The following is a 24587-nucleotide window of genomic DNA, read 5'->3' as shown; positions in this document are numbered from 1 at the left end:
CCACCGCTGTGAACTATTCTGATTCTGTAACTTTCTCTAGAACAGAGTGTTTCAGACCAAACCACTCTGAACCACTCTGTTTACATCTTAGCATTTTAATCAGTGGTCTTCTCCTTTAAGGACCATCAGTGTGTCTGTTCTGACCTACAACTGCCATCGTAAAGTAAGAGAAGCAGAGTCTCATTAATTAGTCAGAGACCAGACATCATCTTCAGTGTGTGTGTAAAGTTTGTGTGCATATCTACAGACACACACACACACACACACATACAGCCATGTATACTCTCACATAAAAGAGGTAGTAAATGGTGACTGGAACCTTTAAGGGTACATCTTCAGTACCAGTACACTCTGTTCTGATTGGTCACATGCCAGAGTGGCCAAAAGCAGTACTGACATCCCGCTGGAAGACAGGCAGGAAGGACTGTGTTATGAGATTGATCATCTAGTAACAATGGAAAGGGGCTGAAATTCCAAAGAGGAAGCTGAGAAAAGTGCTTTCTGTAGGAGAGAGTTTCTCCTTCTGGGGGGAAAATTTACATGCGCAAAAAGATAAAACACACTAAAGTACACTGGAAAAAATAGAATGGCATAATAGGTCCCCAAGGTATACAATTTGCACATTAAGAGCCATTGATTTAACACTCAGTGTGTTTACATGCTCTTAATGATCTGAAAACTGCAAAAAAATGTATTATTTACTCTTAGTAACTGGTTCAGTGTGTTTACACTTAATAATCTGATAACTGCACAAAATCAAACTGTGTCAGTAACTGGTTCAGTGTGTTTACACTTAATAATCTGATAACTGCACAAAATCAAACTGTGTCAGTAACTGGTTCAGTGTGTTTACACTTAATAATCTGATAACTGCACTAAATCAAACTGTGTCAGTAACTGGTTCAGTGTGTTTATACTTAATAATCTGATAACTGCACAAAATCAAACTGTGTCAGTAACTGGTTCAGTGTGTTTATACTTAATAATCTGATAACTGCACAAAATCAAACTGTGTCAGTAACTGGTTCAGTGTGTTTACACTTAATAATCTGATAACTGCACTAAATCAAACTGTGTCAGTAACTGGTTCAGTGTGTTTATACTTAATAATCTGATAACTGCACAAAATCAAACTGTGTCAGTAACTGGTTCAGTGTGTTTATACTTAATAATCTGATAACTGCACAAAATCAAACTGTGTCAGTAACTGGTTCAGTGTGTTTACACTTAATAATCTGATAACTGCTCAAAATCAAACTGTGTCAGTAACTGGTTCAGTGTGTTTATACTTAATAATCTGATAACTGCACAAAATCAAACTGTGTCAGTAACTGGTTCAGTGTGTTTATACTTAATAATCTGATAACTGCTCAAAATCAAACTGTGTCAGTAACTGGTTCAGTGTGTTTACACTTAATAATCTGATAACTGCACAAAATCAAACTGTGTCAGTAACTGGTTCGGTGTGTTTACACTTAATAATCTGATAACTGCACAAAATCAAACTGTGTCAGTAACTGGTTCAGTGTGTTTATACTTAATAATCAGCAGTGGTGGACAGTAAGTAAATGTAATTTGTTACTGTACTTAAGTAGTTTTTTCATGTATCTGTACTTCACTTAAGTATTTACATTTTTGGCAACTTTTTTACTTTCACTCCACTACATTTCAAAGTCAAATATCTTACTTTTTACTCCACTACACTTCGAGAAATCTGTCGTTCCTTTTGTTTTTTGTGTTTATAAAAACATTTCAAAGCAAAAGAAGCGCAAAGCAAGAACACCAATCAGGGCACAGCGTTCACTTTGTTCTGAGCTTGTTTTGAACTGTTGGTCATACCAACCGAGTGCAGCAATGGTTCAACGTCAGTGCAGCAGCATAAAAATTTGGGAGCACATACGTCGACCTAAATGATAGAACTAATCTAACTTTGTGTATATAGACCACAATATAGAAATATGTACACATATGCAGTCGTGACTGGCATGTTTCCTTTTTTCTGAATTCATACAAACACTTTCATTTTATAGTAAATTAGTTTTGGTTAGTTTATTTTTATGAACAGAGACCTACAGATCAATAGAGTAAAGGAAAAAATATTTGTGATCCTGAGTTTAAAGTCAGTTTTTGTTCAACTTGTAACTAAGTTGTAAATAAATCTTAAACTGAAACTTTGCTTGTGTGTAAAAAGTGATTTCAGAGCCACTCGGTGCTCCCTCATGGAAACTGTTTACCTTCAGTGTTTTGTGCTTATGATAATTTTAAAAGACGTCAACATCACTAATTAATGACGTTCTATTAAAAGACTGGTTTACCAAGAGAGACGCTGGAGGATTTTCACCTGAAATGAGTTCATGAAGCGAGTCTTGTTACAAAAGTGATAACAGGACATCAGAGCCATAATTAATCTTTTAGTACTTTCGATACTTAAGTACATTTGAAGGCAAATACTTTTGTACTTTTACTCAAGTTGAGGTCTAGAGTAAGGACTTCTACTTTTACTGGAGTAAAATTTTTCCTTGGGTATCTCTACTTTAACTCAAGTACATGATTTGTGTACTTCGTCCACCTCTGATAATCTGATAACTGCAGAAAATCAGATTTTGTCAAAAAATGGGGAAAGTATCTACATGAGCCAGGCAGTAATGAAATTTCTGATTTACAGCTGGCCAGTACGCTCACAGAATAAGATGTGATGTAAACGTAACATGAAACTCAAATTTCAGGAGTGACTTTTGGGTCACTAAAACTGTGAATCTGTAATCGGTTTCAATGTTGCTTCAAAAGTGCTGTGTTGCCTCTTGCCGGTTTTCACACATGGGCAGACTGAGAGAAACGAAAGAAATCAGAGTAAGAGTTTACATGCACTGAAAAAGCCAATTACTGAACTCAAATCCAGCCTCTTTATCAGATTTCTTAACTAGATTTATAGACCTTAATCTGATCTAAGATATCAGAATATGTGTTTACACAACCACTTAAAACTGTGTTCCAACAGCAGAGAGCTGATAATCCAACGATCTCTGCATTGCAGTGCTAGCCTTCTATGTTTTCTCTGAGGCGTCCATGTTGTTAGTGTCATAAACACATGATCAGCAACTAGTCGATATCAGGGAGCACTGAGCTGTGAGAGGAGCACTGAGCTGTTAGAGAAACACTGCTTGAAGCAGAACTTCTGTTCTGACTTTCCATTTTGAGCCAAACAGCCAAACATAACACCCACCAGCTGAATATCTCCAATAACTCTCATCTCCAGTAACAGCACAGAGGCCATATTCTACATCAGTGAACCTGCACATGTGCTTATCACAGTAGTGGAATCCGATTTTAAAAAATCCAATTATTCAATAAGTACATTATGTTCTTTTAAATAACTCCTTAAAATCTCAGTCGTATTACAAACTTCTTCTTCTTCTTCTTTCGGCTGCTCCCTTTAGGGGTCGCCACAGCGGATCATCTGCCTCCATCTTGCCCTATCCATTTCCTCCTCTACTTTTACACCAACCATCTCCATGTCCACCTTCACTACATCCATAAACCTTCTCTGAGGTCTACCTCTGCTCCTTCTACCCGGCAGCTCCATCTCCAACATTCTTTGACCAATATATCCACTATTCCTCCTCAACACATGTCCAAACCATCTCAACCTGGCCTCTCTGGCTTTATCTCCAAAATGCTCCACCTTCACTGTCCCTCTGATCTGCTCATTTCTAATCTTGTCCATCCTTGTCACTCCCAACGAAAATCTCAGCATCTTCATCTCCACCACCTCCAGCTCAGCCTCCTGTCTTTTAAACAGAGCCACAGTCTCCAAACCATACATCATAGCAGGACGCACTACTGTCTTGTAAACCTTCCCTTTCACTCTTGCTGCTATCCTTCTGTCACACATCAGCCCTGACACCCGTCTCCACCCACTCCATCCTGCCTGCACCCTCTTCTTCACCTCTTTTCTACACTGTCCATTGCTCTGGATGGTTGACCCAAGATATTTGAAGTCATCGACCTTTATGACCTCTACTCCTTGCATTAAGATGTTAACTGCATTTGTTATAAATATGAACAAATATTCAGTAGTATTGAAATGTGAAAATATTTAAATTATTAAACCCAAAACTTTGTAGCATTTGCCATGACACATGCTTTTCCATAAGGTGTCCTTTAGAACCTTGATGATGAAGCTTTAGCATTAGCTTCAGCAAAGTTATACTGGTTGCTTTCAGGAGCCTGAACTTGATTGATAGCGCTAATTAAAATGTGCCATTAGTTTATTAATTCGACAGGGTCTGTTTTAAAGGTGCTATACAAATGCATTTGAATCTAAGTGATTTGAATCTAAACATATTGGAACAAAGCTTCTTATCTCCAAAATTGTAACTTTACAAGAGAAGGAAAAAAATACTTTTTACTTTTAATGTAAGTCGGTGGCACCAGAAAGTCATTTGCATCTTTTCTCTTGGTCAATTCATCATGAAATTTACACACAATGTAAAAGACAAGAGGCACTTTCAAAATATGTTTACAATTGAAAAACATAAAAATGGAGAAGGTTTTGTTCCGACATCAGCAATATGATAAACATAAGCAATATAGACTAATAAAATGCTACATTAATTCCTGCAGGCTACTGATCTCAGCTATTCTTCAGATTGAGTGTTTCAGCTCCACACTCTCCTGTCTGGTATACATTCTCTCATCAGACAGTTGACTCTGTCATTGACACTCGCTGAGGGTGATGCGTGTAGGTCTGCCGCAGGTTAATCTGCTGCTCTGGAGGACAGCTCAGTGAGTGACAGTGAGATTTAGTAGGTTCTATTCTTGGTTGGTGTCAGTGATCAGGAGCCGGATTACAGAAACATGCTGCCTTTAATTCTGAGTTCAGATGTGACAGGTCAAAATAAGATTTCACACAAATTTATAGTTGAGGAATGATCATTATCTTACACATTTAGAAATTATCATTATCTTACAGCATCTTATCTCCAGGAAATCTTAACCTACTTGATCAAAGTCAACAATCAGCTGTCATGCCCAACATCTGACCATACACACACAGTTGAAACATAAACACAATCAAAAATATATTACAAATATAAGTTATAGCTGCCGTTACTGAAGTGTGATAAACTATAAGTTGTGAATACTGTGAGAGTGCCCCCTGCTGTTTATCAGAGCATCACTGCTCCCCAGTTTCAGTCTCCATTTCCCAAATGCTGTAGCCGAGCGCACTAACATTATTCCACCTAATAAAGACACACGTTCAGCTCTGTCTCCTAATTATTCACCATCATTACTGTAATATTTTATCATCAACATTAACACACAAAGGTAATAAGAGGGACGGCGGAGAAATAGAGTACAGTAGAAATAAATGTAGCATCATTATGCTAGTAGTGATCTTTGCTGCCTGACACAGCTGCCTAAAAACAATAGAAACGGACACTTAAACAGAAGTTAGGACACTGCTGGGCTTTATCCTAAAGTTAGTACAGTATTTAGGAGGTTTAATCTAGTCAAGATGTTTGTGTAATAGTGTTTTCTTATCTGGAGTTAATGACAAGATTATGAAGTTTGGAACTGTTATTCTGTAATAGCTACTGTTCGAAATTTAGTCTGTACTGAAGTCGTCATGGACGTCAAACACATCAGCTTTCAGAGTGAAGACGCTTCTGTGATTCGGCCCCTGGAATTCAGTAGATTAGTCAGCCATCTGCTGTAGGAGGAGTGGATGATGTTGTTGTCATGATAAATTACATCTCAACACTCAGGAATGATAAAGACCAACTCTCACTCTGACTAATTTTCGGAGCTGCGACCTTGAAGAAACATATCCTTCTCTTGGCCAAGTCCTGAGGATGACCTGATGTATCTTTCTCAGTACTGAGTTCCCATGAGCCTCTGCATTGGTTGGAGGGAGCACGGGAGAATTCATTTTTAAACCCTTAAATGGCCAGAGCCCATCGTCAAGGCCATTTAAGCAGCTAAAAGTTTTATTACACATTTCTGTAATCTAAGAATAGCTCAGTCAGTTTGCACTAAAGTCCCTGTAGCTACTGAATAATAAGCTTCAATATGTAATAAGCTTGAGATTTTAAGGAGTTATTGCATGTTGTCCTGATTGTTGTGAAAATTACTACCAGTTTACGACTTAAACAGCTTTAAAGGATGTTAGTGTCCTGATATTATATGGATGACCAGCAATATTTTTCGCATTGATGAGTAAAGTTTGAGCATTTTAGTTTCATTTGCATTAATTTCACTTTGTAAGGAAAGGGGTTAAAATTTTAGTGAAGCACACAAACAGTGAGGGAGGTAAAGCTACAACCCAAACCCAAAACAGAGCCCTTAATTAAAATGAAACTGGTGAAAGCAGCTAACGTTACCAGCCCAAGCCGAATCTATAGTTGAGCTGCATAGCTGAGTAGGCAGCAGCAGACAGGGGCAGTCACAATGTTATCTAACGGTAACCAGATTGTTATTATTATCAGTAGTATTATTATTATTATCAAAGGTCAACTTCAGTTGCAGATTGTCACTGGAGCAGAAAACACAAAAAATGTGGAAGACATTGTGCTGAATCCAAATCTTTACAAGCTGTGGAAATGTCTTGTTGGTAACATTTTATTTTAAGTGATCCTTTCTAGACGATTAATAAACTCTGAACAGATTATCAGCAATGCATCAACAGCATATCAGTGAAGTAGCAGTACTGCAAAACCTAATCCTAAACTTCACCCTGGCCCTAATCATTACCCTAACCTTCAACCCAAAACCTAATCCTAACTCTCACCCTGGCCCTAATCATTACCCTAACCTTCAACCCAAAACCTAATCCTAACTCTCACCCTGGCCCTAATCCTAATCCCAACCTTAGCCTTCAACCCAAAACCTAATCCTAACTCTCACCCTGGCCCTAATCCTAATCCCAACTTTAGCCTTCAACCCAAAACCTAATCCTAACCCTGCACCCTGGCCCTAATCCTAACCCCAACCTTAACCTCAACCCAAAACCTAATCCTAAACCTCACTCTGGTCCTAATCCCAACCCTAACCTTAACGTCAACCCAAAACCATAATCGTAACCCTCACCCTGGCCCTAATCCTACATTTTATATTCAGACTGTATATTTACCTTTACAGTGCCCTCCACAGATATTGGCACCACAGGTAAACGTGAGCAAAACTGTAAAGAATGTAAAGAAATGCTGTAAAGAATATTTTTTATTGCTGATCCTTTTGATCTTTCATGCAAAATATTAACACAAATCTAGGCTTGAGTTTGAGACTTCCTTCTGTCCCCCCAAACCCACTCACCCCCCAATGGCACTGTCAAAAATAGGAGGCCAGCTCAACTCAATATCCTATAGTAGCTCATTACATTGCTTTTCTTAAGTTAACTCAACTTGAGGACACCAGAGATCTCGCAACTCAAATGTCTTTGTTCATTCAAAAGTTCTCTCAATTTTATTGTTCTGCATCTCATTAGGTAAATAAAATACATTTATTTTAGCCTCAAGTTCCCCCCTAGCCAGGAGTCTGTCCATCACACAATCCTACTAGACATTTTCCCTCTTAGGTTCTCACTTATGGAATGCTATGTCACTGGGGTTCAGACTCACACCCTCCTGTTGGGCTGACCCCTACTCAATTGAACCAATCAGATTTTGTGCCCATAAATTTTTAATATGCTGTAGAAAATATCCGTTGTTTTAATTTTGCATCGTGTCGTTGTCTCTTGGTGCAACTGTCTAAAAATTCATCTTAACATCGGGAGACTGTGAGTTTTAATCCCAGCAACGCCAGCTGTCTATGTCTGGAATCCCAAGAGGAGGAAATGCCAGAGGGGACGGTGTAATGGACGAAGCCCCAGCAAGTGGAGAAACTGAGTAAGAAACACATTCTGTTTTGTTTATCTAACAGATTTAGACTGAGATTCAGTAGCTGGGAGAATTTTTGAGATAACTGCCGGCCTCACACTGAACGACTTTTCAAGTGATTTCACCATCTCAGAGAAATTTCCAATGTTGGAACACAATCATTAGAGTTTTGTCAGAGTTGTGTTGCACTCGCATCATCTTGATCGTTTGGTGTGAGGTGGTCAGTCTGTCTTAGTTCTGTGTTTTCTTGTTTTGACGCTGCAGTAAAATGAACCATGTTTAATAATATCATTAGTTTTAAGTCTCAGCTCATGCAAATGGTGATGTGCCAGGGGCGAGCGAGAGAGTGAGTAAGTGCATGCACACAATGCGATGGAGAGAGAAGCAGAGAGAGTGTGAGAAAATGTGTGAGTCTGAAACCTCAGTAAAAAGGCAAATCATCTCCACTTTAATCATATTAACCTAAAATGTAAACTGTCTATTTTAATATTTAAGGTTCACTGAGTGTAACAGTGATACAAAGAAATGTGCAGAGGACCTTAAGAATAGAATTATTGAATAAGCATAATTTTTTTCTTTTCTTTTTTTTGCTTTCTGCTTTGTTTGTTTGTTTGTTTCTTTTTTGTGGTTTACTTCATAACAGCCAATCAACTGTACCAAATTGCTTTGTTGAAAGTAACTACACAATATAATTCTACAGTGACCTAGGCTGAGCACACCCATCCAGCGTGTCTTCACATTTGTTACACTACAATAATAAATAATCTCAGAAATGTCCAGTCTTTCAAATAGTGACCCTGAAAAATCCCCAGACTCTGCAGAATCAGTCTGTGACTAAAACTCTGACACTGTCTTTAGATGTGAGAGAGCATCAGACTTTCAAAATTCTTTTTTCAGTCTTTTTTAAAATCTTCTAGTGTTCAGTCAGCAGAAGAAGTCTGGGTTGGGTGAACTCTGGTGTTCTTGAGTTGAATCAACTCGAGAAAAGCCATGTAATCTGTTACTTTATGATGTTAAGTTGAGGTGACTTCTCATTTTTACCATGAACTTGTGGTTTGGAGATGTTCTGATCCTGACACCGAACTAATGTCTGCGACCCCTGGAGATTCTTTGTTCAATCAAACCTCCTCCTCACTGTGTATGTAGTCAGTACAGACATACAGCCTCATTTTCAGATTTATCATTCGAGCAACACATAGGCAGCATCACTAGGACAGCTTTTCTGCATCCTCGCAACATTGCCAAGATAAGAAATGCCCTATCCCTGCGTGATGTGGAAGCACTAGTACATGCCTTTATTACTTCCAGGCTAGACTACTGTAACGTACTACTGTCAGGATGTATGAGCAGGAATTTAAGCAAACTTCAACTAGTCCAACACGCTGCAGCCAGGGTCCTCACTAAAACTAGAAAATTTGATCATGTCAGTCCAGTGCTATCATCACTCCATTGGCTGCCTGTTAAATTCCGTATTGATTATAATATTCTTTTATTGACATATAAATATAACATATATATGACATATGCCCCTACATGGGCTCGCTCCTGAGTACTTACAAGACCTTATTTCCCATTATGAGCCATCACGCCTACTCAGATCCCAGAGTGCTGGCTTATTAATAGTTCCTGAATTCATAAGGCTGCAGCTGGGGGAAGAGATTTTCTTATAAAGCCCCCAAACTCTGGAATGATCTTCCACAAAATGCTTGGGACTCAGACACAGTCTCAATCTTTAAAGTTAGGCTGAAAACTCACTTGTTCAGTTTAGCTTTTGGTAGATAATGTTCCCCCTTAGATTAAGGCAGCAGATCCAGGGGTCCATGGACACAGGGAATTATAGAAAACTGAGACTGCTCGCACGCGGTCACTCAGATTTGTAGACGGTGGAGCAGAGGGATGCCAAACTGTTTCAGAGTGCTGCCATGTCTGTGTGTCCTTCTGGTTCTCTCCTTTTAGCTAAGCTGTCATAGTCAGATCTGCCAGAGTCATTAGCCACACTCTGTAAATGTTTACATCCCCTGTTTTACGTACAAACAGACAGAATAAAACTAATTCCACCTCCCTGCTTTCTTTCCGAGTATACAATCGCCCACATGTCTGGCCGGACACTGAAGGACGACTGACTGTTGAGCCCTCCTGCTACCCACTTCAGACCAGCTGCCCACGCCCCAGCTACCACCACCTGCCTTGGACTAGCTGCCCACCCTACACTGATGTTCTCATGGACTCCTAGCTATTCCTAATACCAATATTACTGCTATTAATATTAGTAGTATAATCACTTGTAGGTAGTTTGACCAGAGGAGGATGGGTCCCCCCTGGTGAGCCTGGTTCCTCCCAAGGTTTCTTCCTCAGTTCTGAGGGAGTTCTTTCTTGCCACTGTTGCCACTGGCTTGCCCGCCAGGGGGTCTTTACATTATAGACATTTTTGTTAAAACTTTGTCTTTTCTGGAATTCTGTGAAGATGCTTTGTGACAACATCCGTTGTAAAAAGCGCTATACAAATAAATTTGATTTGATTTGATTTGATCTTACTGGCAGATTCATCTCCAGCTGTTTTAAGCTTCTTAACTATTGCCCTGATGGTGGAAATGGGCATTTCAACTGTGTGGATATTTTCGTGATTTGAGCAGCTCAACAACCTTTTGTGGCTCATCACTGATGTTTTCTCTGCTCTCTCTACAGCGATGGACAACTGTGGGACTTTGGTCTGTGTGTCATCTCATATTTATTCCCCAGTGAAACAGGAAGTCATTGCTGACCATTTAAATGTGTGAAATTTAAAAATATCAGAAACGAATGGGAACATACTTCAGTTAGATTTCACTCTTAAGGATTTATAGGGGTGGCAATAATTGTGGCACACATAGATTTAATAAAATTTATTTTATGACAAAATGTATTTTCAGTGCACAAGAATAATTGAGAATATTTTACAGCTCATTCTGGTCATGATTATCAGAGGTGCCAATATTTGTTGAGGGCAATTTACATATTTAGACCAACTAAAGAGAGCCTATAAACAACAACAAACCTCAGGAAAACTACATATTAAATGCTGTGTGAACCGTGATGCTATATTTTTATTGTTTCACCACCTGAACTGATTGATCTGAACTGATTGTGTGACGATAAACAGTGATGCCTGCACTGACGTTTAAACTCATTTGAGATCTAAATCAAAGTCGAGTTCCTCTTTTCTTTATTTAGAACCCTCTAATAAAGTCCTGATGTTCAGAACCTGTTTGAATTGATCTGATAAACAGATTAAAGTGATGATTTCTGTGGGTGAAGAGTTTTATCTTCAGGAAATTACGCTTCACATAAACGCTGATGATTGATAATCACAAAGAGCATAACTCTGATAATTCCAGTTAGGATGCAAACAAACTGCTATATCTATAAATCTTTAAAGTGGAATTCCACTGACATTTCCAAAATTTCTGCAAAATGAAGTGTTTAGGATGTAAGCACTTGATCTTAGTGGTTTGGTGTGAAAATTGGTGTGAATTGTTCACAGTGGTGGATAGGAACTGCCTGCTGTCTGAGACACTGTTTCACGATAGTTTTGAGAACTTAAAATCTATTCATGATGGAGGGATACAAGCAGGGTGCTGTGAGGCAAAATGGGCCCCAAAAGAAAACATATTATTTCAGATATTCCACTATTTTCCCATTATCAAGATTCCATATTAAACTCAGAAGACACATGTAGGTTCATTGGTGGTTTTGGATAGTAAATAAAATGTCTATATTTGTGTTGTAGTCATGGTGACTCCTGGTTCCTATCACCACCACTGTAAAGAAATCTTAACCATTTCACACCAAACCACTGAATCACTCTGTTTACATCTCACACACTCAGTTAAGAGGGATTTTTTTGGAAAATGGGTGGAATTCTTCTTATTCAATGGATAAAAATATAATCAGAACAAGCGAAAGCAATTAAGAAAAACAGAAACAGTGATGTGTAGAATAAATAAAGTCATTTAATAAGAGTTCATGCGCATCATGAGCAGTCAGTGATGTGAGCTCAGCAGCAGTGTGGATTCAGCAGGGGGGCGAGTGTAAAGCGCATATACATAGTCATAAATCCATACATAAATATATCAGTATATATTAACATGAGGAATAAGCAGTATATGCGGGTTAGTAAATGTCTACGTGTGTGTCTGCCATGAATTTTATGTGTGTACATATACATGAGGATGTGTGTGTGTGTGTGTGTGTGTGTGTGTGTGTGTGTGTGTGTGTGTGTGTGTGTGTGTGTGTGTGTGTGCATGTGTCGCAGCGTGTCGCTGTCGCAGTCTCTAAAATCATCACTCATGCAGCTCAGTAAAAGTTGCATGAATGGCATCAGCCAAAATAGCACTGCAGAGTGCTCCACACACACACACACACACACACACACACACACACACACACACACACACACACACACGCACACACGGGCACATGCAGCAGAGGACAGTTATCCATCATCGCTTCCACTTACAGACAGACAGATAGACGGATGAACGAGTGCATCATGTATACTCTCATTAAACAGTGACAGGCCCTTCAGACATGTTAACTCTCTGTGGTCTGAGGACATTGTCTCTCAATTCGTTCATCTCTTCTTCAACTCTCCTTTAAAGGCTCTTCATATAACATGGTCCTCATGCGTTTCATATCAAAATGCTTGGTTATCTTCATGCACTACTTTTCAAAACCAATGCAGCAACTTCAGCAGCTGTGAACTCTCTGCACGCCATTTCACATGTGTCTCTGATGAGGATTGAATGAAGGGTTTCCGGCATGATGGTCAGTCCTTAGTGAGTTTCTGAGTGTCCATGAAGCTATGAAGAGGCCCCTCTTCATAGCCTCATAATTCCAGATGTGAGTCACGTACGTGATGAGATGGAATGGAAATGGTGACTCTACAGATTCAGGAAAAGATTGAACTGGATATCTTGCTGGATCATCACAAAGATACACAAGCAGATATAGAAACAGAGTACTTAACATGTGGGCGAGTTCATGGGTTAAACAGTTACTATACATTCACAATTATAATTTGAAGAATTGAAGGCTGATATGAAAGTAGTTGAATTTATTCATATCTCTTATGAAATAGAGAAAGTATTTACATGTCTATAGAGAGAATAAAACACAGCATGCGCTAAGGCCATGCCCAAACACACTCTGCATCACACCACACTGTAACACACCGTCAGCGCCACGGACAGCAAATAAAGAAGACTGCACTGCGAGTCTGCAGTGACAGTAGAGGAGGGTAAAGTTCTGCACCATTACTGCTGGGCTTTAGTTACATTTAGGGAATCATATGCCTTAAAAGAGGGACAATTTTATATTATCTGACACCCCAGTACTTTGTCAGCTATTTGCTAGCTTCTCGTTTGAATTTTCCTGTTCCACCTTAAATGGGATGTAACTGTTGCACCATTTAAGGTGGAACGAGAAATTTAGCTAGCCAGCTACCGAGACATCAGCGAACTACTAGCAATTTTTATGTTTGTTATGGAGAAAAGGACCAAAATACACTGATATGATATTAAACTAAAATAAAACAATCGTAATTTTTTAACAGAGACAATTCTCACATTTATGGGTTTCTTTGGTCCATTTTATTTTCTCATAACACTCAGAGTGTTCGGAGTGTGTCTCAAAAAAAAAAACCTCTGTCTGGAGGGTCGTGTAGCCCTAACACTTTGGCCTACCCCTCTATCTTAACAAGAATCGTGACTCTCTACCCCTAGACAAGAATGCGTGAAACAGAGGGATAAGGGCTGAGTGGTTGGGGTGAGCAATGAAATGGGATCGGACCTTACTGTTGTTTTAAGGCCAGAGACCACCGATGGGACAAACTCGAGCGAAAATGAACATGGTAATATTTGAAGTTCTTGAGTCTTACGGCAATCAAATCATTTGTGTTTATCCTGGTGGTGTTTCTGCCTTTATAATCATTTATGTGTAGTTACATAAGTACTTAATTAGCCTCAAAGTTACATAATTAACTATTCATATCTTATTCTAGTCTGTATGGAGACTCAGTTCTGCATTATCATCTATTTCCACATCAAAAAAATATATAGACATGGTTCAAATGTAAAGCATGCTTTTCTTTTTTTCTGCAAGTCTGAATACAACAATAACTTTTCATTAAATTCAAATTGTAATACATATCTTCACTTCTTCTCACAGACACAGATGTGTTCTGGATTAAGTTTCAAATCTGCACTTTCCACACAGTGCTTCTTCACGCTTCAAACGTGTCAAAACATGTCAAAAAGTATTTATGTAAGGTTTGAAGGTATCTATGAAATAGAGGCTGAGTTATATTTTTGTGCAAATGTACAGGATTTTGAGACAATCAGACATAAGATGACCCACTTGCTATAAAGGAGTAAGTTAATGTGAAAAGACTCAGGACTAACAACCACCTGGTAGACACCAAAACTGCTCCCATCTGATAAACAGCACTTAAAGCTTTCATTTTTGAGAGAGAGGAGAAACTCAAGCTACTTCAGTTCTGAAAACATCCACAGGTGTTTCTGTGTTTCATCATTCCCCTGTGACAACTAAGTGCTGTGGGTCTGAAAGGATGTATTGCTGTTCAAGAAGAACCTCCCTGAGAAAAGGAGACACATCAAACAAAAATGCTGAACAATGGACTGACCACCCCAGAGTCCAGACCTCAACATGTGTTTGGATTACTTCAGAAAATGGTCAACCAGTATGACAAAAATATTTTAAAAGTTTAAATACAACCCCATTTCCAGAATAGTTGGGACACTGTGTTTTATTGCAAAATGTCAATAAAAGCAAAATGCAATGATGTGCAAAGCATTTAAAGCCTGTGTTTTATTGAAAATATTACAAAGCTAACATATCATCATAATGTGGAAACTGATCGTTTTATTTATTTTTTTTTTAATATATGTCCATTTTGAATTTGATGCTAACAAAATGTTCCAAAAAAGTTGGGATGGGGGGAACAAAAGGCTGGTAAAGTTGTGTAATGCTAAAAACACAACTGGTGGTTAATTGGCAACAATTAACATGATTGGGTATTAAAAAAAGCATCACAGAGAGGCTGAGACTTTCAGAACTAAAGATGTGGAGGGGTTCATTATTCTGTGAAAGACTGCATGAACAACAATTCAAGAATAACGTTTCTCAACATAAAATAACTTTCATCATCTACTGTATTAAAGGATTAAAAGGTGATAATTTTCAGAGGTCTTGATTATTTCAGCAAGACACTGTATAACTACATTTTGCATTTTACTCTACATTAAAAGAGTTCGGGTGCTAAACTGACCTACCTGCAGGCCAGACCTGTCAGTCACTGAAAACATTTGGCGCATTATGAAAAGAAAAATACTAAATAAGGAGACCCTGAACTGCTGAGCAGCTGAAATCCTTCATCAAAGAAGAACAGGAAAACGTTTCACTTTCAAAACTACAGTAGCTGGTCTCCGCAGTTCCCAAACGCTTACAGAGAGCTGTTAAAAGAAGAGGTGATGAAAGACAGCGTAAACATGCCACTTTTTAAAAATGTGTTGTTGGCATTAAATTCAAATTGGGAATATATTTTTTTCCATAAACAAATTTCTTAGTTTGATATGTTGTCTTTGTAATATTTTCCTTTAAAATGATGGTTTACATGCTTTGCACATCATTGCATCCGATTTTTTTTTTGGAACATTTTTTTTTGTACGTTTTTGGTAACTCACAGAAAAAAAAATGGAAAGTATTTTTTAATAAAAGACGAGTGAATTATTATTGAAAGTAAACATGATCTGTAAGAGATGAAAGATGGGATTATACTTATATTTTACATACTTATTTACACACATTTTTATTGAGCTAATAATAATATTTTCTAACTACTTTCAGATTGTTAAACACACATCGGGACATCACCGCTGTTCCTCACAGCTGAACCTTACAGGAGAGTTAATGTTTTTTTTCCAGATGAGAGAAGAAAACACAGCTTTCTTCCTCCATTTTAAAACCTTCTGAGAGTCGAGCTGCAGGCCTGATGCTGTTTCTGTCAGGGAGCAGTGCTCACTGGTCTTTACAGTGCATTGTGGGAACATTCAGGGAGTGAATGTTTCAGTGCACCGGACCGATTTTGACAGTGAGACACTCTAGAACATGGCCAGCTCCCATGGCTCACCCTGCCTATACTGAACTATGGAGCGCTGAAACACACGGATGTGGGGTGAAGTTTAAGTTGAGGGGGTTTAAGCAGCACATATGAGATGTGACTGAGGACATCATGCAAAATCATTTGCCTTTTCATTATCATTTTAAAATAAGACTACTCTTACAAAGGCATTTGAATGGTTTAAAATATGGTAATGGTTATTACTTAGGTAGTAACCACTTTCAAAATGCTTACTAAGCAGTTATAGCACATTAATTAAATAGTGAGCTGTGATAGCCATGATTATTAATATGTGATGAAGCTGACAGTTTAATTCTGACTGATGAAGATGCCAAAGTAAGGTGAAAGTATCCTGACACTGCTCTTATTTGTTACTAATTAGGTTATAAACACCTAATAAAAAGAGGCAGCAGTGACTTCTGTGACTTCAGTGAAGCCACATCATTTACACTGAGTTCAGATTTTAATGTTTACTGATCTTAGTGTATCAGTCAGAATTAATTCATCAGGATCATCACATTATTAATATTCATCAGATATAACAGCTCACCTTTTAATTTATGTGCTTATTAATGATTTGAACGTGTTGATGACCTAAGTTATTGTAATGGGGAGCGAGGAGGCAGACGCATGTGCTGAGATAAGTGAGTTTTATTTTGGGCAAATCCAGTCCAGGTTCATACAGCCAACACGGAGAGATCGCGGGACAGACATGATGAATAGAACACAGGCTAAACACAGAAAACAAATCGCAAACGTAGAACTCAAACAAGCATACATACAGCACCTTAAAACAAATCAAACAACTCCAACAAAGACCAACAAACACAAGGGGCAAAATATAAAACAAGAATACGAGGGACAGGCAGAAAACAGGTGGAAACAATCAGGTGTGGAGTCACTAAACAGGGGGCTGGACTAAGAACCTAAACAGAAAACATGTGGACTAGACCAAAAAACAAACACCAACACATGGACAGGACTGGGAGGGGCCAATTGTGACAGTAATAACTATTAATAAACCCATTTTAAACCACTCATAAGCCTTTATAAGAATAGTCTTATTCAAAAGTGGTATCTTTTTTCTAATTCATTCATTCATTAATTATGCTAATTAGTTCATTTTACATCAAACAGAATGTGTCATGCAGTGCTGTGAGGTAAAGTGATATTCAGTTTTCTCTCTGCTCTCTCATTCTGGATGAACTTTATGCAAATGCGCTGAGTGGGGACCAATCAGATTCTTGATTCTTGTGGCGCAGCATCCCACTATGTCACGCCCACAGTCACGTGATGAGATTTAACATTGGAATGCACACAGAATGGGAAAGATAACAGTGAAGAAAATCCTTACTATTACTACAGATCATTATCATCATCGTCATCGTTGACCGCTTAATCCAGATAGGGTCGCGGTTATTAAAAATATTACTATAGATGATTATTTTTAAGCTTTAAATCAATATTAATTTTCTCCCTTTGAACTTGAACTTGCATGTGTTTGAGTGACACCCCCAAAGCGGCCCGTTTTGGGTCATTACTAGAAAATACGAAAATATGGTGTTTACTTTATCAACAATCAGACAAGCAAAACAATCGGGGCTTTTGCAGATTTTGATAAAAATACAAAACAAGTACATCTACTAGACGTTTTCTCAGTCACATCTGGCTGTAAACAGCAGTGTTATGTTACTTCCATCTGAAAAATTTTACAGTCACACCATATCACACGTCCCTGAACAGATCTGCACCCATTGTGCTTAATTTTAGATTTCATTTTAGATTTAATTTTAGTCCACCAGGTTTAATTCTTCATACTTAGTCCATGAAAACATTAGCAACATTAGCAGGACAACCAGCTCTAAGACACAGCATCAAATTTCTACATTACAATAAACTGATCACCCGAGCTAGTGTGGTGGCTGGTTTTTAGGGTTTTAACCAAACCAACTCCAGGACTGTAAAGAGTCATTTTTAATCACAAATGTGAGTAAATCTATCCTGCTGTTCAGCCCACGTTTTACCTCCTTTTTTATTGGTTTCCTCGTTAAAAGTGACACAGAGCTATTCACCTGAGGTTGAACATTTTTTAACTGAGTGTAAACTCAGGTAAGACTGTTTAGTTAAATTATTGGTGCATTTGAGAGCACAGCAATGATTCTGGGTAGTATGAGCCATTGTTTACAATGCGTCTGGAAGCTGTTCAATGCTACTACTTGCGCTTCCGCATAATTAGAGTGAATTTAAGGTGGCAGTAAATTTAAAGTGGAACAGAAATTAAGGAGCTATTGGATTTATAGGAGCAGTAGTTTCAAGGTAGCAGTGAATTTAAGGTGTCAGTGAATTTAGGGTGGCAGTGGATTTGAGGTATCAATAAATTTAAGGTGACAGTGAATTGAAATTTTCAGTGGATTTAAAGTAGCTGTGGATTTAAGGTGCCTTGGATTTAAGGTAGCAATCAAAGTAAATTTGCAGAAGATTTAAGGTGGCAGTGAATTTAACGCACCAGTGTATTTAATAGCATAGCATCCTCCAACACCTTAGCAGCAACCTAGGACATCATAGTAACCACCTCACACCATCTAAGCAGCACTTTAGTGAGAATCAACAGTCTTCCAAGATTTTAACATTTTAACATAATCAGCTGGTTTCTTTTTTCATGAACTTCCCCATTCTAGTTATTATTATTATTATTATTATTATTATAAATAGTTGAAGTCCTAAAATCAGGGTATGCTGCAGCCCCCCTCAGCCCCCGTTCCTGCATCCCTGTTGACACACACCCTGAATTCTTCTGTGCCAATTTCGGAAAAATCACCTCATCTGTTCAGTCTCTGGAAACACATTACACCACACAAATGTGAAAGTGGGTGTGGCCTCTTACACCAATAAATGACCTCCACATTACTTACAGTTTGAATGAAGAAGGTCAGTAAATGCTGACTCTAAACAGAAATGACAGAGTTCAATTAAATTTATGCAGTGATTTATTTTTTTGAGTGGACATTGGGCTCCACTGGACTTTGTAACAGAAACGCTAAAATCTCTTACACACACACACACACACACACACACACACACACACACACACACACACACACACAGACAGGGCTGCGAATCAGACTCCTGAAAGTACTTTAATTTTATACTGAGGTTTCTGTCCCTGGCTGTGAGAGCACTGCCCCCTGATGGTCACACAGACGTCCTCCAGATTACTGCTGACTTGTCTGTGTAAAAATGTATTTAATTCAGATCAGAATTGTTTATTATGTTGGTCATTAAGATGGAGCAGCAGAGCTGGACAAACCTAAATGCTCATTTATTTCAGTTTGTGTTTGTCACTTAATTTACTTTAGCGTTATTATATTACAGACATGCAAATTAATATGCAAATGAAGTGCTGTCCCAAAACAGCTAAACTTAGAGAATAAACACACTGGATAACAACACACACACATACACAGACACACACACACACGCGCGCGCACTAATACACACATTCACTAATGTGTGTAAACACAAATACAACAGTACATATCAACTCACACTTTGCGCATACTCCCATATATGTGAGTTTGTCACTGTTATTGTAGTATGTTAGTGTGTGTGTAAGTGTTTGTGTGTATGTTAGTGTGCAGCAGTGTGCAGCAGTGTGTAGTTGTCTGCTGCCCACGCTGAGGTTGTGTTCTGCCCACAGCACTCTGTGTGCATTAGAGTAAGTGTTGTGTGTAATTAGTTAGTGTGTATAATAGTGTGCATGTTAGTGTGTATATTAGTGTGTTAGTGTGTAGTAGTGTGTAGCAGTGTGTAGTGTGTAATACTCATGTTCTTGTTGTACCGTACCCCAGCATTGTGTAAATTAATGTTTTGTGTAATAAGTTGGTGTGTTTTTATGTGTATGTGGTGTGTATATTAGTGTGCATGTCAGTGTATAGTTTTGTACCAGTGTGTAGTTGTGTAGTACTGTTGTTGTGTCCTGCCTACAGCACTCTGAGTGTATTAGAGTATGTGCTGTGTATAGTGAGTTAGTGTATATTTGGTTTGAGCATGTGGTTTATATATCATTGTGTTACTGTGTATGTCAGTGTGTTGTTGTGTAGCAGTGTGTAGTTGTGTAGTTCTACTCACACTGTTGTTGCCTCCTGCCCACAGCACTCTACACCGTGTGTTAGAGTAAATTGTGTGTGTAGTGAGTTATGTATATGTGGTGTGTATAGTAGTGTGTATGTGTGCAGTTGTATAGTTGTGTGTGGTTGTACTCACACTGTTGTTTTGTCCTGCCCACAGCACTCTTGCCTGACTGTGAGCTGAGTCTCCGATCAAAGCCACACTGGACGTCCTGATGGACGATACTTTCAGTCCTCCGCTTGTTCTGTCCATTCCATTCACTCCTCCATCCGCTCCTCCGTTCCGTCTCTCTCTTCGCTGCATTCTCTCTCCGTCCTCACTCTCCCGGCTGATCTGTCTATCCCATCCGTCTCTGAGCTGGATGGTCTGAGCGGTCAGCAATGTTAGAGAGTAAAACAGCAGTAAACTGGACAGTCCCATCACACCGGCTGGGTAAACATAACCAACGACAACAACAACAACTACAACAACACAACAACAACAACAGCAGCAGCAGGAGCAGGAAGTCCCCTGATAAACACAAAAACACAGCAACTCCACCAGCAAAATAAACAAAAACAACAACTACAACAACAACAAGTCCAGCAGCTCAGATGCAGCACGAGGGCTCCACCGGCTCTGAGTGCGACTGAGTGAGCCAGAGAGTCTGAGAAAGAGAGAGAGAGAGAGAGAGAGAGAGAGAGAGAGCTCCACCTCTCAAGCACCAGCGCTCACTCGCTCTCTGACTCTTTCTTCCTCTCTCTATCTCTTTTTTTCCACTCTCTGTCTTTTTCTCTTACTCTCTCTTTTCCACACACTTTCTCTGTCTCTCTATGTTCCTCTTTCTTGCTTTCACTCTTTCTCTATCCATCTATCTGTCTTTCTCTTTTCCACTTTCTCTGTCCCTCATCTTTACCCTCTCTATGTTACACTCACACAATCTCTTTCTGTTACACTCACACACTTTCTCTCTGTTACACTCTGTCTCTTTCTCTCGCTCTCTCTGTGTTACACACACACACTCTCCCTCTCCCTTTCTCTCTGCCTTTCTCTCTTTTTGCCATGTTTTTCCTTTCCTGTGAGTGCGTGCACGCACACACACACACACACACACACACACACACACACACACACACACACACACACACACACACACTGTTTAAGCCATTAAGTGGAATAAAATATTTTATCAATCAATATAACAGAGAGAGAGAGAGAGAGAGAGAGAAAGAGAGAGAGAGATAAAGATAAAGTGAAGAGTGGGGAGTAAGGGGAACATTTCTTTGGGCTTAAAATATGCACTAACACACACACACACACACATATACACATACAGACACACACAGACGCATACACACACTCTGACAGTGATACATAAAGACACAATGGAATTCCTCATCTACAAACACTGAGTCTCTAAACCGGATTCACACCTAGATTACTCACCATTATTATTATTAATATTATTATTATTATTATTATTATTATTATTATTATTATTATTATTACTATTATCTCAGACATTGAGTCACACACACAATCTCTTACACACATACACACACACACCAAAGAACCATTTAGCATGCTCTTTGAGTCTTTATGGTTCTATGTAGAACGACTGTCTGAAGAACTGTTCTGAGTGCAGCATGAAAATGGCTGGAGTGTGAGAGTCAGTGTGTGTCAGTAGGAGGATGGAGGGATGAAGAAAAAAAGGATGAAGTGATAGTGAAGAGAAGATCATTCACAGGTCAGCACTGTGACGACCATCTTCAGAGAATCAAACCTGCAGATCAGTGGGGAAACACAGAGCTGGAACATGAACTAAAGAGGGACGAAAAGAAGAGCTAAAAGGAGGGATAGAGGGGTGAAAAGCACAGATGTCAGTGCTCAGTGCCTCCATACCAGAGAAAAGAGAAAGAGGGGGAGAGAGAGAGAAAGAGAGAGAGAGAGAGAAAAGGGAGAAAAACAGATAGACCAAGACAGAGAAACAGACAGAAAAACAATGGGGAAAAAGAGGCTGAGAGCTGAGAGAGAAAGAGAGAGAAAGGGAAAAGAGAGACAGAGAGAGAAAAGGATAAAGACAGAGGGGGGCATGTTTCAAGAGATAGTGATAGATTGATGTGATTAAATTAATTCAGCAAAACAATCAAACGAATCTTTAAACGTCTGATGTGTTAAATCTGAGTGAGTTCTGCTCTCATAGAGAAACAAACTAATAACTGATCAATCTCAGAGTCTTCGTAATTACTGAGAAGCTCTGGGTGTTAAACTCCAGGTTCTCACGCTCCCTTTAAAGGACTCGCTCAAATCCCGACACTCCCAGTTCAGATCAGAGTCAGTGCTGCTCTACAGAGGCTGTTCTGAAGCTCCAGCAGTGCCAATCACAGACCTGCTGAATCTTTAACACTGTCTTAATCTCCATCCTGAAATCATTGCACACCTTCAAACACCATTGCTACACTGAGCATTTACAGTGTAATAATCCACTTTCATATGAAGGAATAATTAGAGGTATTAAAAGATACTAAAATAAGTAATCATCACTGGACACATTTGCCTCAGACTTCTTCACTGGAACTAATCCACCAAAAGAGTGGAACCCAGGTAGGGAATAGTTGGAACAGGGTGGAGCTAAGTTACAGTAAAGCCAGAAATGGAAAAAATCTAAACAAGATGGAGTCTCGACATGGTGAGACTAAGACATGATGGAGTCAGGACAAGTCAGAACCAAGATAAGACAAAGATAAGATGGAGAGGAACCCAGACAAGATGGAGACAAGGATGGAATGAAACTGGAAGGGCAGAGAGGGTGGGTTTGAACCAGGATTTGAAAGGGCAAGGACAGGGTGGAATCAACATAAGATACAGACTGATCAGGTCAGAACCAAGATAGGTTGGAACTGTAATGAGTCACGATCAAAATAGGACAATGTCAGGATGAAGTGGAACCAAAATCAGTGAGGGCCAGGATAGGGCAGAACAGAGATAGAATGGACTCAGGGATAGAATCAACAGAAGAAAGAGCTGGGATATCCCATCTTGATGGAATCAAGATGGGATATAACTGGGATGATGTGGAATCAAGAGAGATTGGACCTGGGATGGTGTGCAATCAAGAAAGGATATAGCTAGGATAGGGTGGAATCAAGAGAGGATATTAATGAGATGGGGTGAAGTCATGATAGGATGTAACTGGAATGTGGTGGAATCAAGGAAGAATATAAATGGGATGGGGTGGAATCAAGATAGGATATAACTAGGATTGGGTAGAACCAAGAGTGGATTTAACTGGCCTGACATGGAATCAAGAGAGGATATAACTGGGATGGTGTGGAATCAGGAGATGATGGAGCTGGATGGGGTGGAATCAAGATGGGATGGAACTGGGATGGGGTGGAATCAAGATGGGATGGAACTGGGATGGGGGAATCAAAGTGGGATATAACTGGGATGGGGGAATCAAGAGGGGATACAACTGGGATGGGGTGGAGTCAAGAGATGATATAATTAAGATGGGGTGGAGTCAAGAATGGATATAACTGGAATGGGGTGGAATCAAGAGAGGATGGAACTGGGATGAGGGGGAATCAAGAGGGGATAGAACTGTAATGGTGTGGAATCAAGAGAGGATGGAACTGGATGGGGTGGAATCAAGATGGGATGGAACTGGGATGGGGGAATCAAGAAGGGATATAACTGTTATGGGGTGGAGTCAAGTGAGGATATAATTAAGATGGGGTTGAGTTAAGAATGGATATAACTGGAATGGGGTGGAATCAAGAGAGGTTGGAACTGGGATAAGGTGGAATCAAGATAGGATTGAGCCAAGATAGGGCAGAACTGAGATAGGATGGACTCAAGATGGGATACAACCAAGACAGGATGTAACCAGAAATTAACTAGTGTCCAGATAGGGCAGAACAGAAATAGGAAGGGCTCGGGATGGGACAGAACCAAGATAGGACCTGGAACTGGAATGTGATGGAACCAAGAGAGGACAGAATACAGATAGAATGGAACCAAGAGAGGATGCTGCCATGATAGGGCAGAACTGAGATAGGATTAAGCTGGGTGTGGCACGAACCCGCCTCCCAGGACCCGACGATGACGGCCGAGAGAGCCGGCAGAAAGGCGGGGCCCAAACACACAGCGGCGATGCACCTCGGCGTGGACGCCGGGGAGAGAGCCGCAAGGGGGGAGGGGGCAGAGCGCAAAGCCCGAGCTCCCACGACGTGCAGGAGTGAGGCGGGAGGAAGAGGAAGACACTGGTGCTGGCCACGAGAGGCACCGGAGGAAGAAACGAGTCCCAAGCTCCGCTGCCCAGGCCCCACATGCCACACTGGGATGGAACTTAGATAGGAAGTAGTCAGGAATCAAGATAAGATAAAGTTGGGAAGAGGCAGACCATAGATAGGACAGATAGGCCA

At 39.6% G+C, this 24587-nt stretch overlaps 1 protein-coding gene across 2 annotated transcripts in view; it reads right to left on the bottom strand.

Moving 5' to 3' along the window:
- Positions 1 to 20808, bottom strand: part of sorcs3b (sortilin related VPS10 domain containing receptor 3b) — a 137407-nt gene extending 116599 nt beyond the window's left edge. For both annotated transcript variants that reach the window (XM_017708828.2, XM_017708829.2), the window contains exon 1: positions 20317 to 20808. In XM_017708828.2, the coding sequence (XP_017564317.1) occupies positions 20317 to 20601 (285 nt within the window). In that variant the 5' untranslated portion in view covers positions 20602 to 20808. The remainder of the gene's footprint in view (positions 1 to 20316) is intronic.
- Between the last annotated feature and the right edge of the window lie 3779 nt (positions 20809 to 24587).

This window comes from Pygocentrus nattereri, chromosome 10 (genome assembly GCF_015220715.1).
Source record: "Pygocentrus nattereri isolate fPygNat1 chromosome 10, fPygNat1.pri, whole genome shotgun sequence".
NCBI classification, from domain to species: domain Eukaryota; kingdom Metazoa; phylum Chordata; class Actinopteri; order Characiformes; family Serrasalmidae; genus Pygocentrus; species Pygocentrus nattereri.
This window is presented reverse-complemented; position numbering and strand designations above follow the sequence as displayed.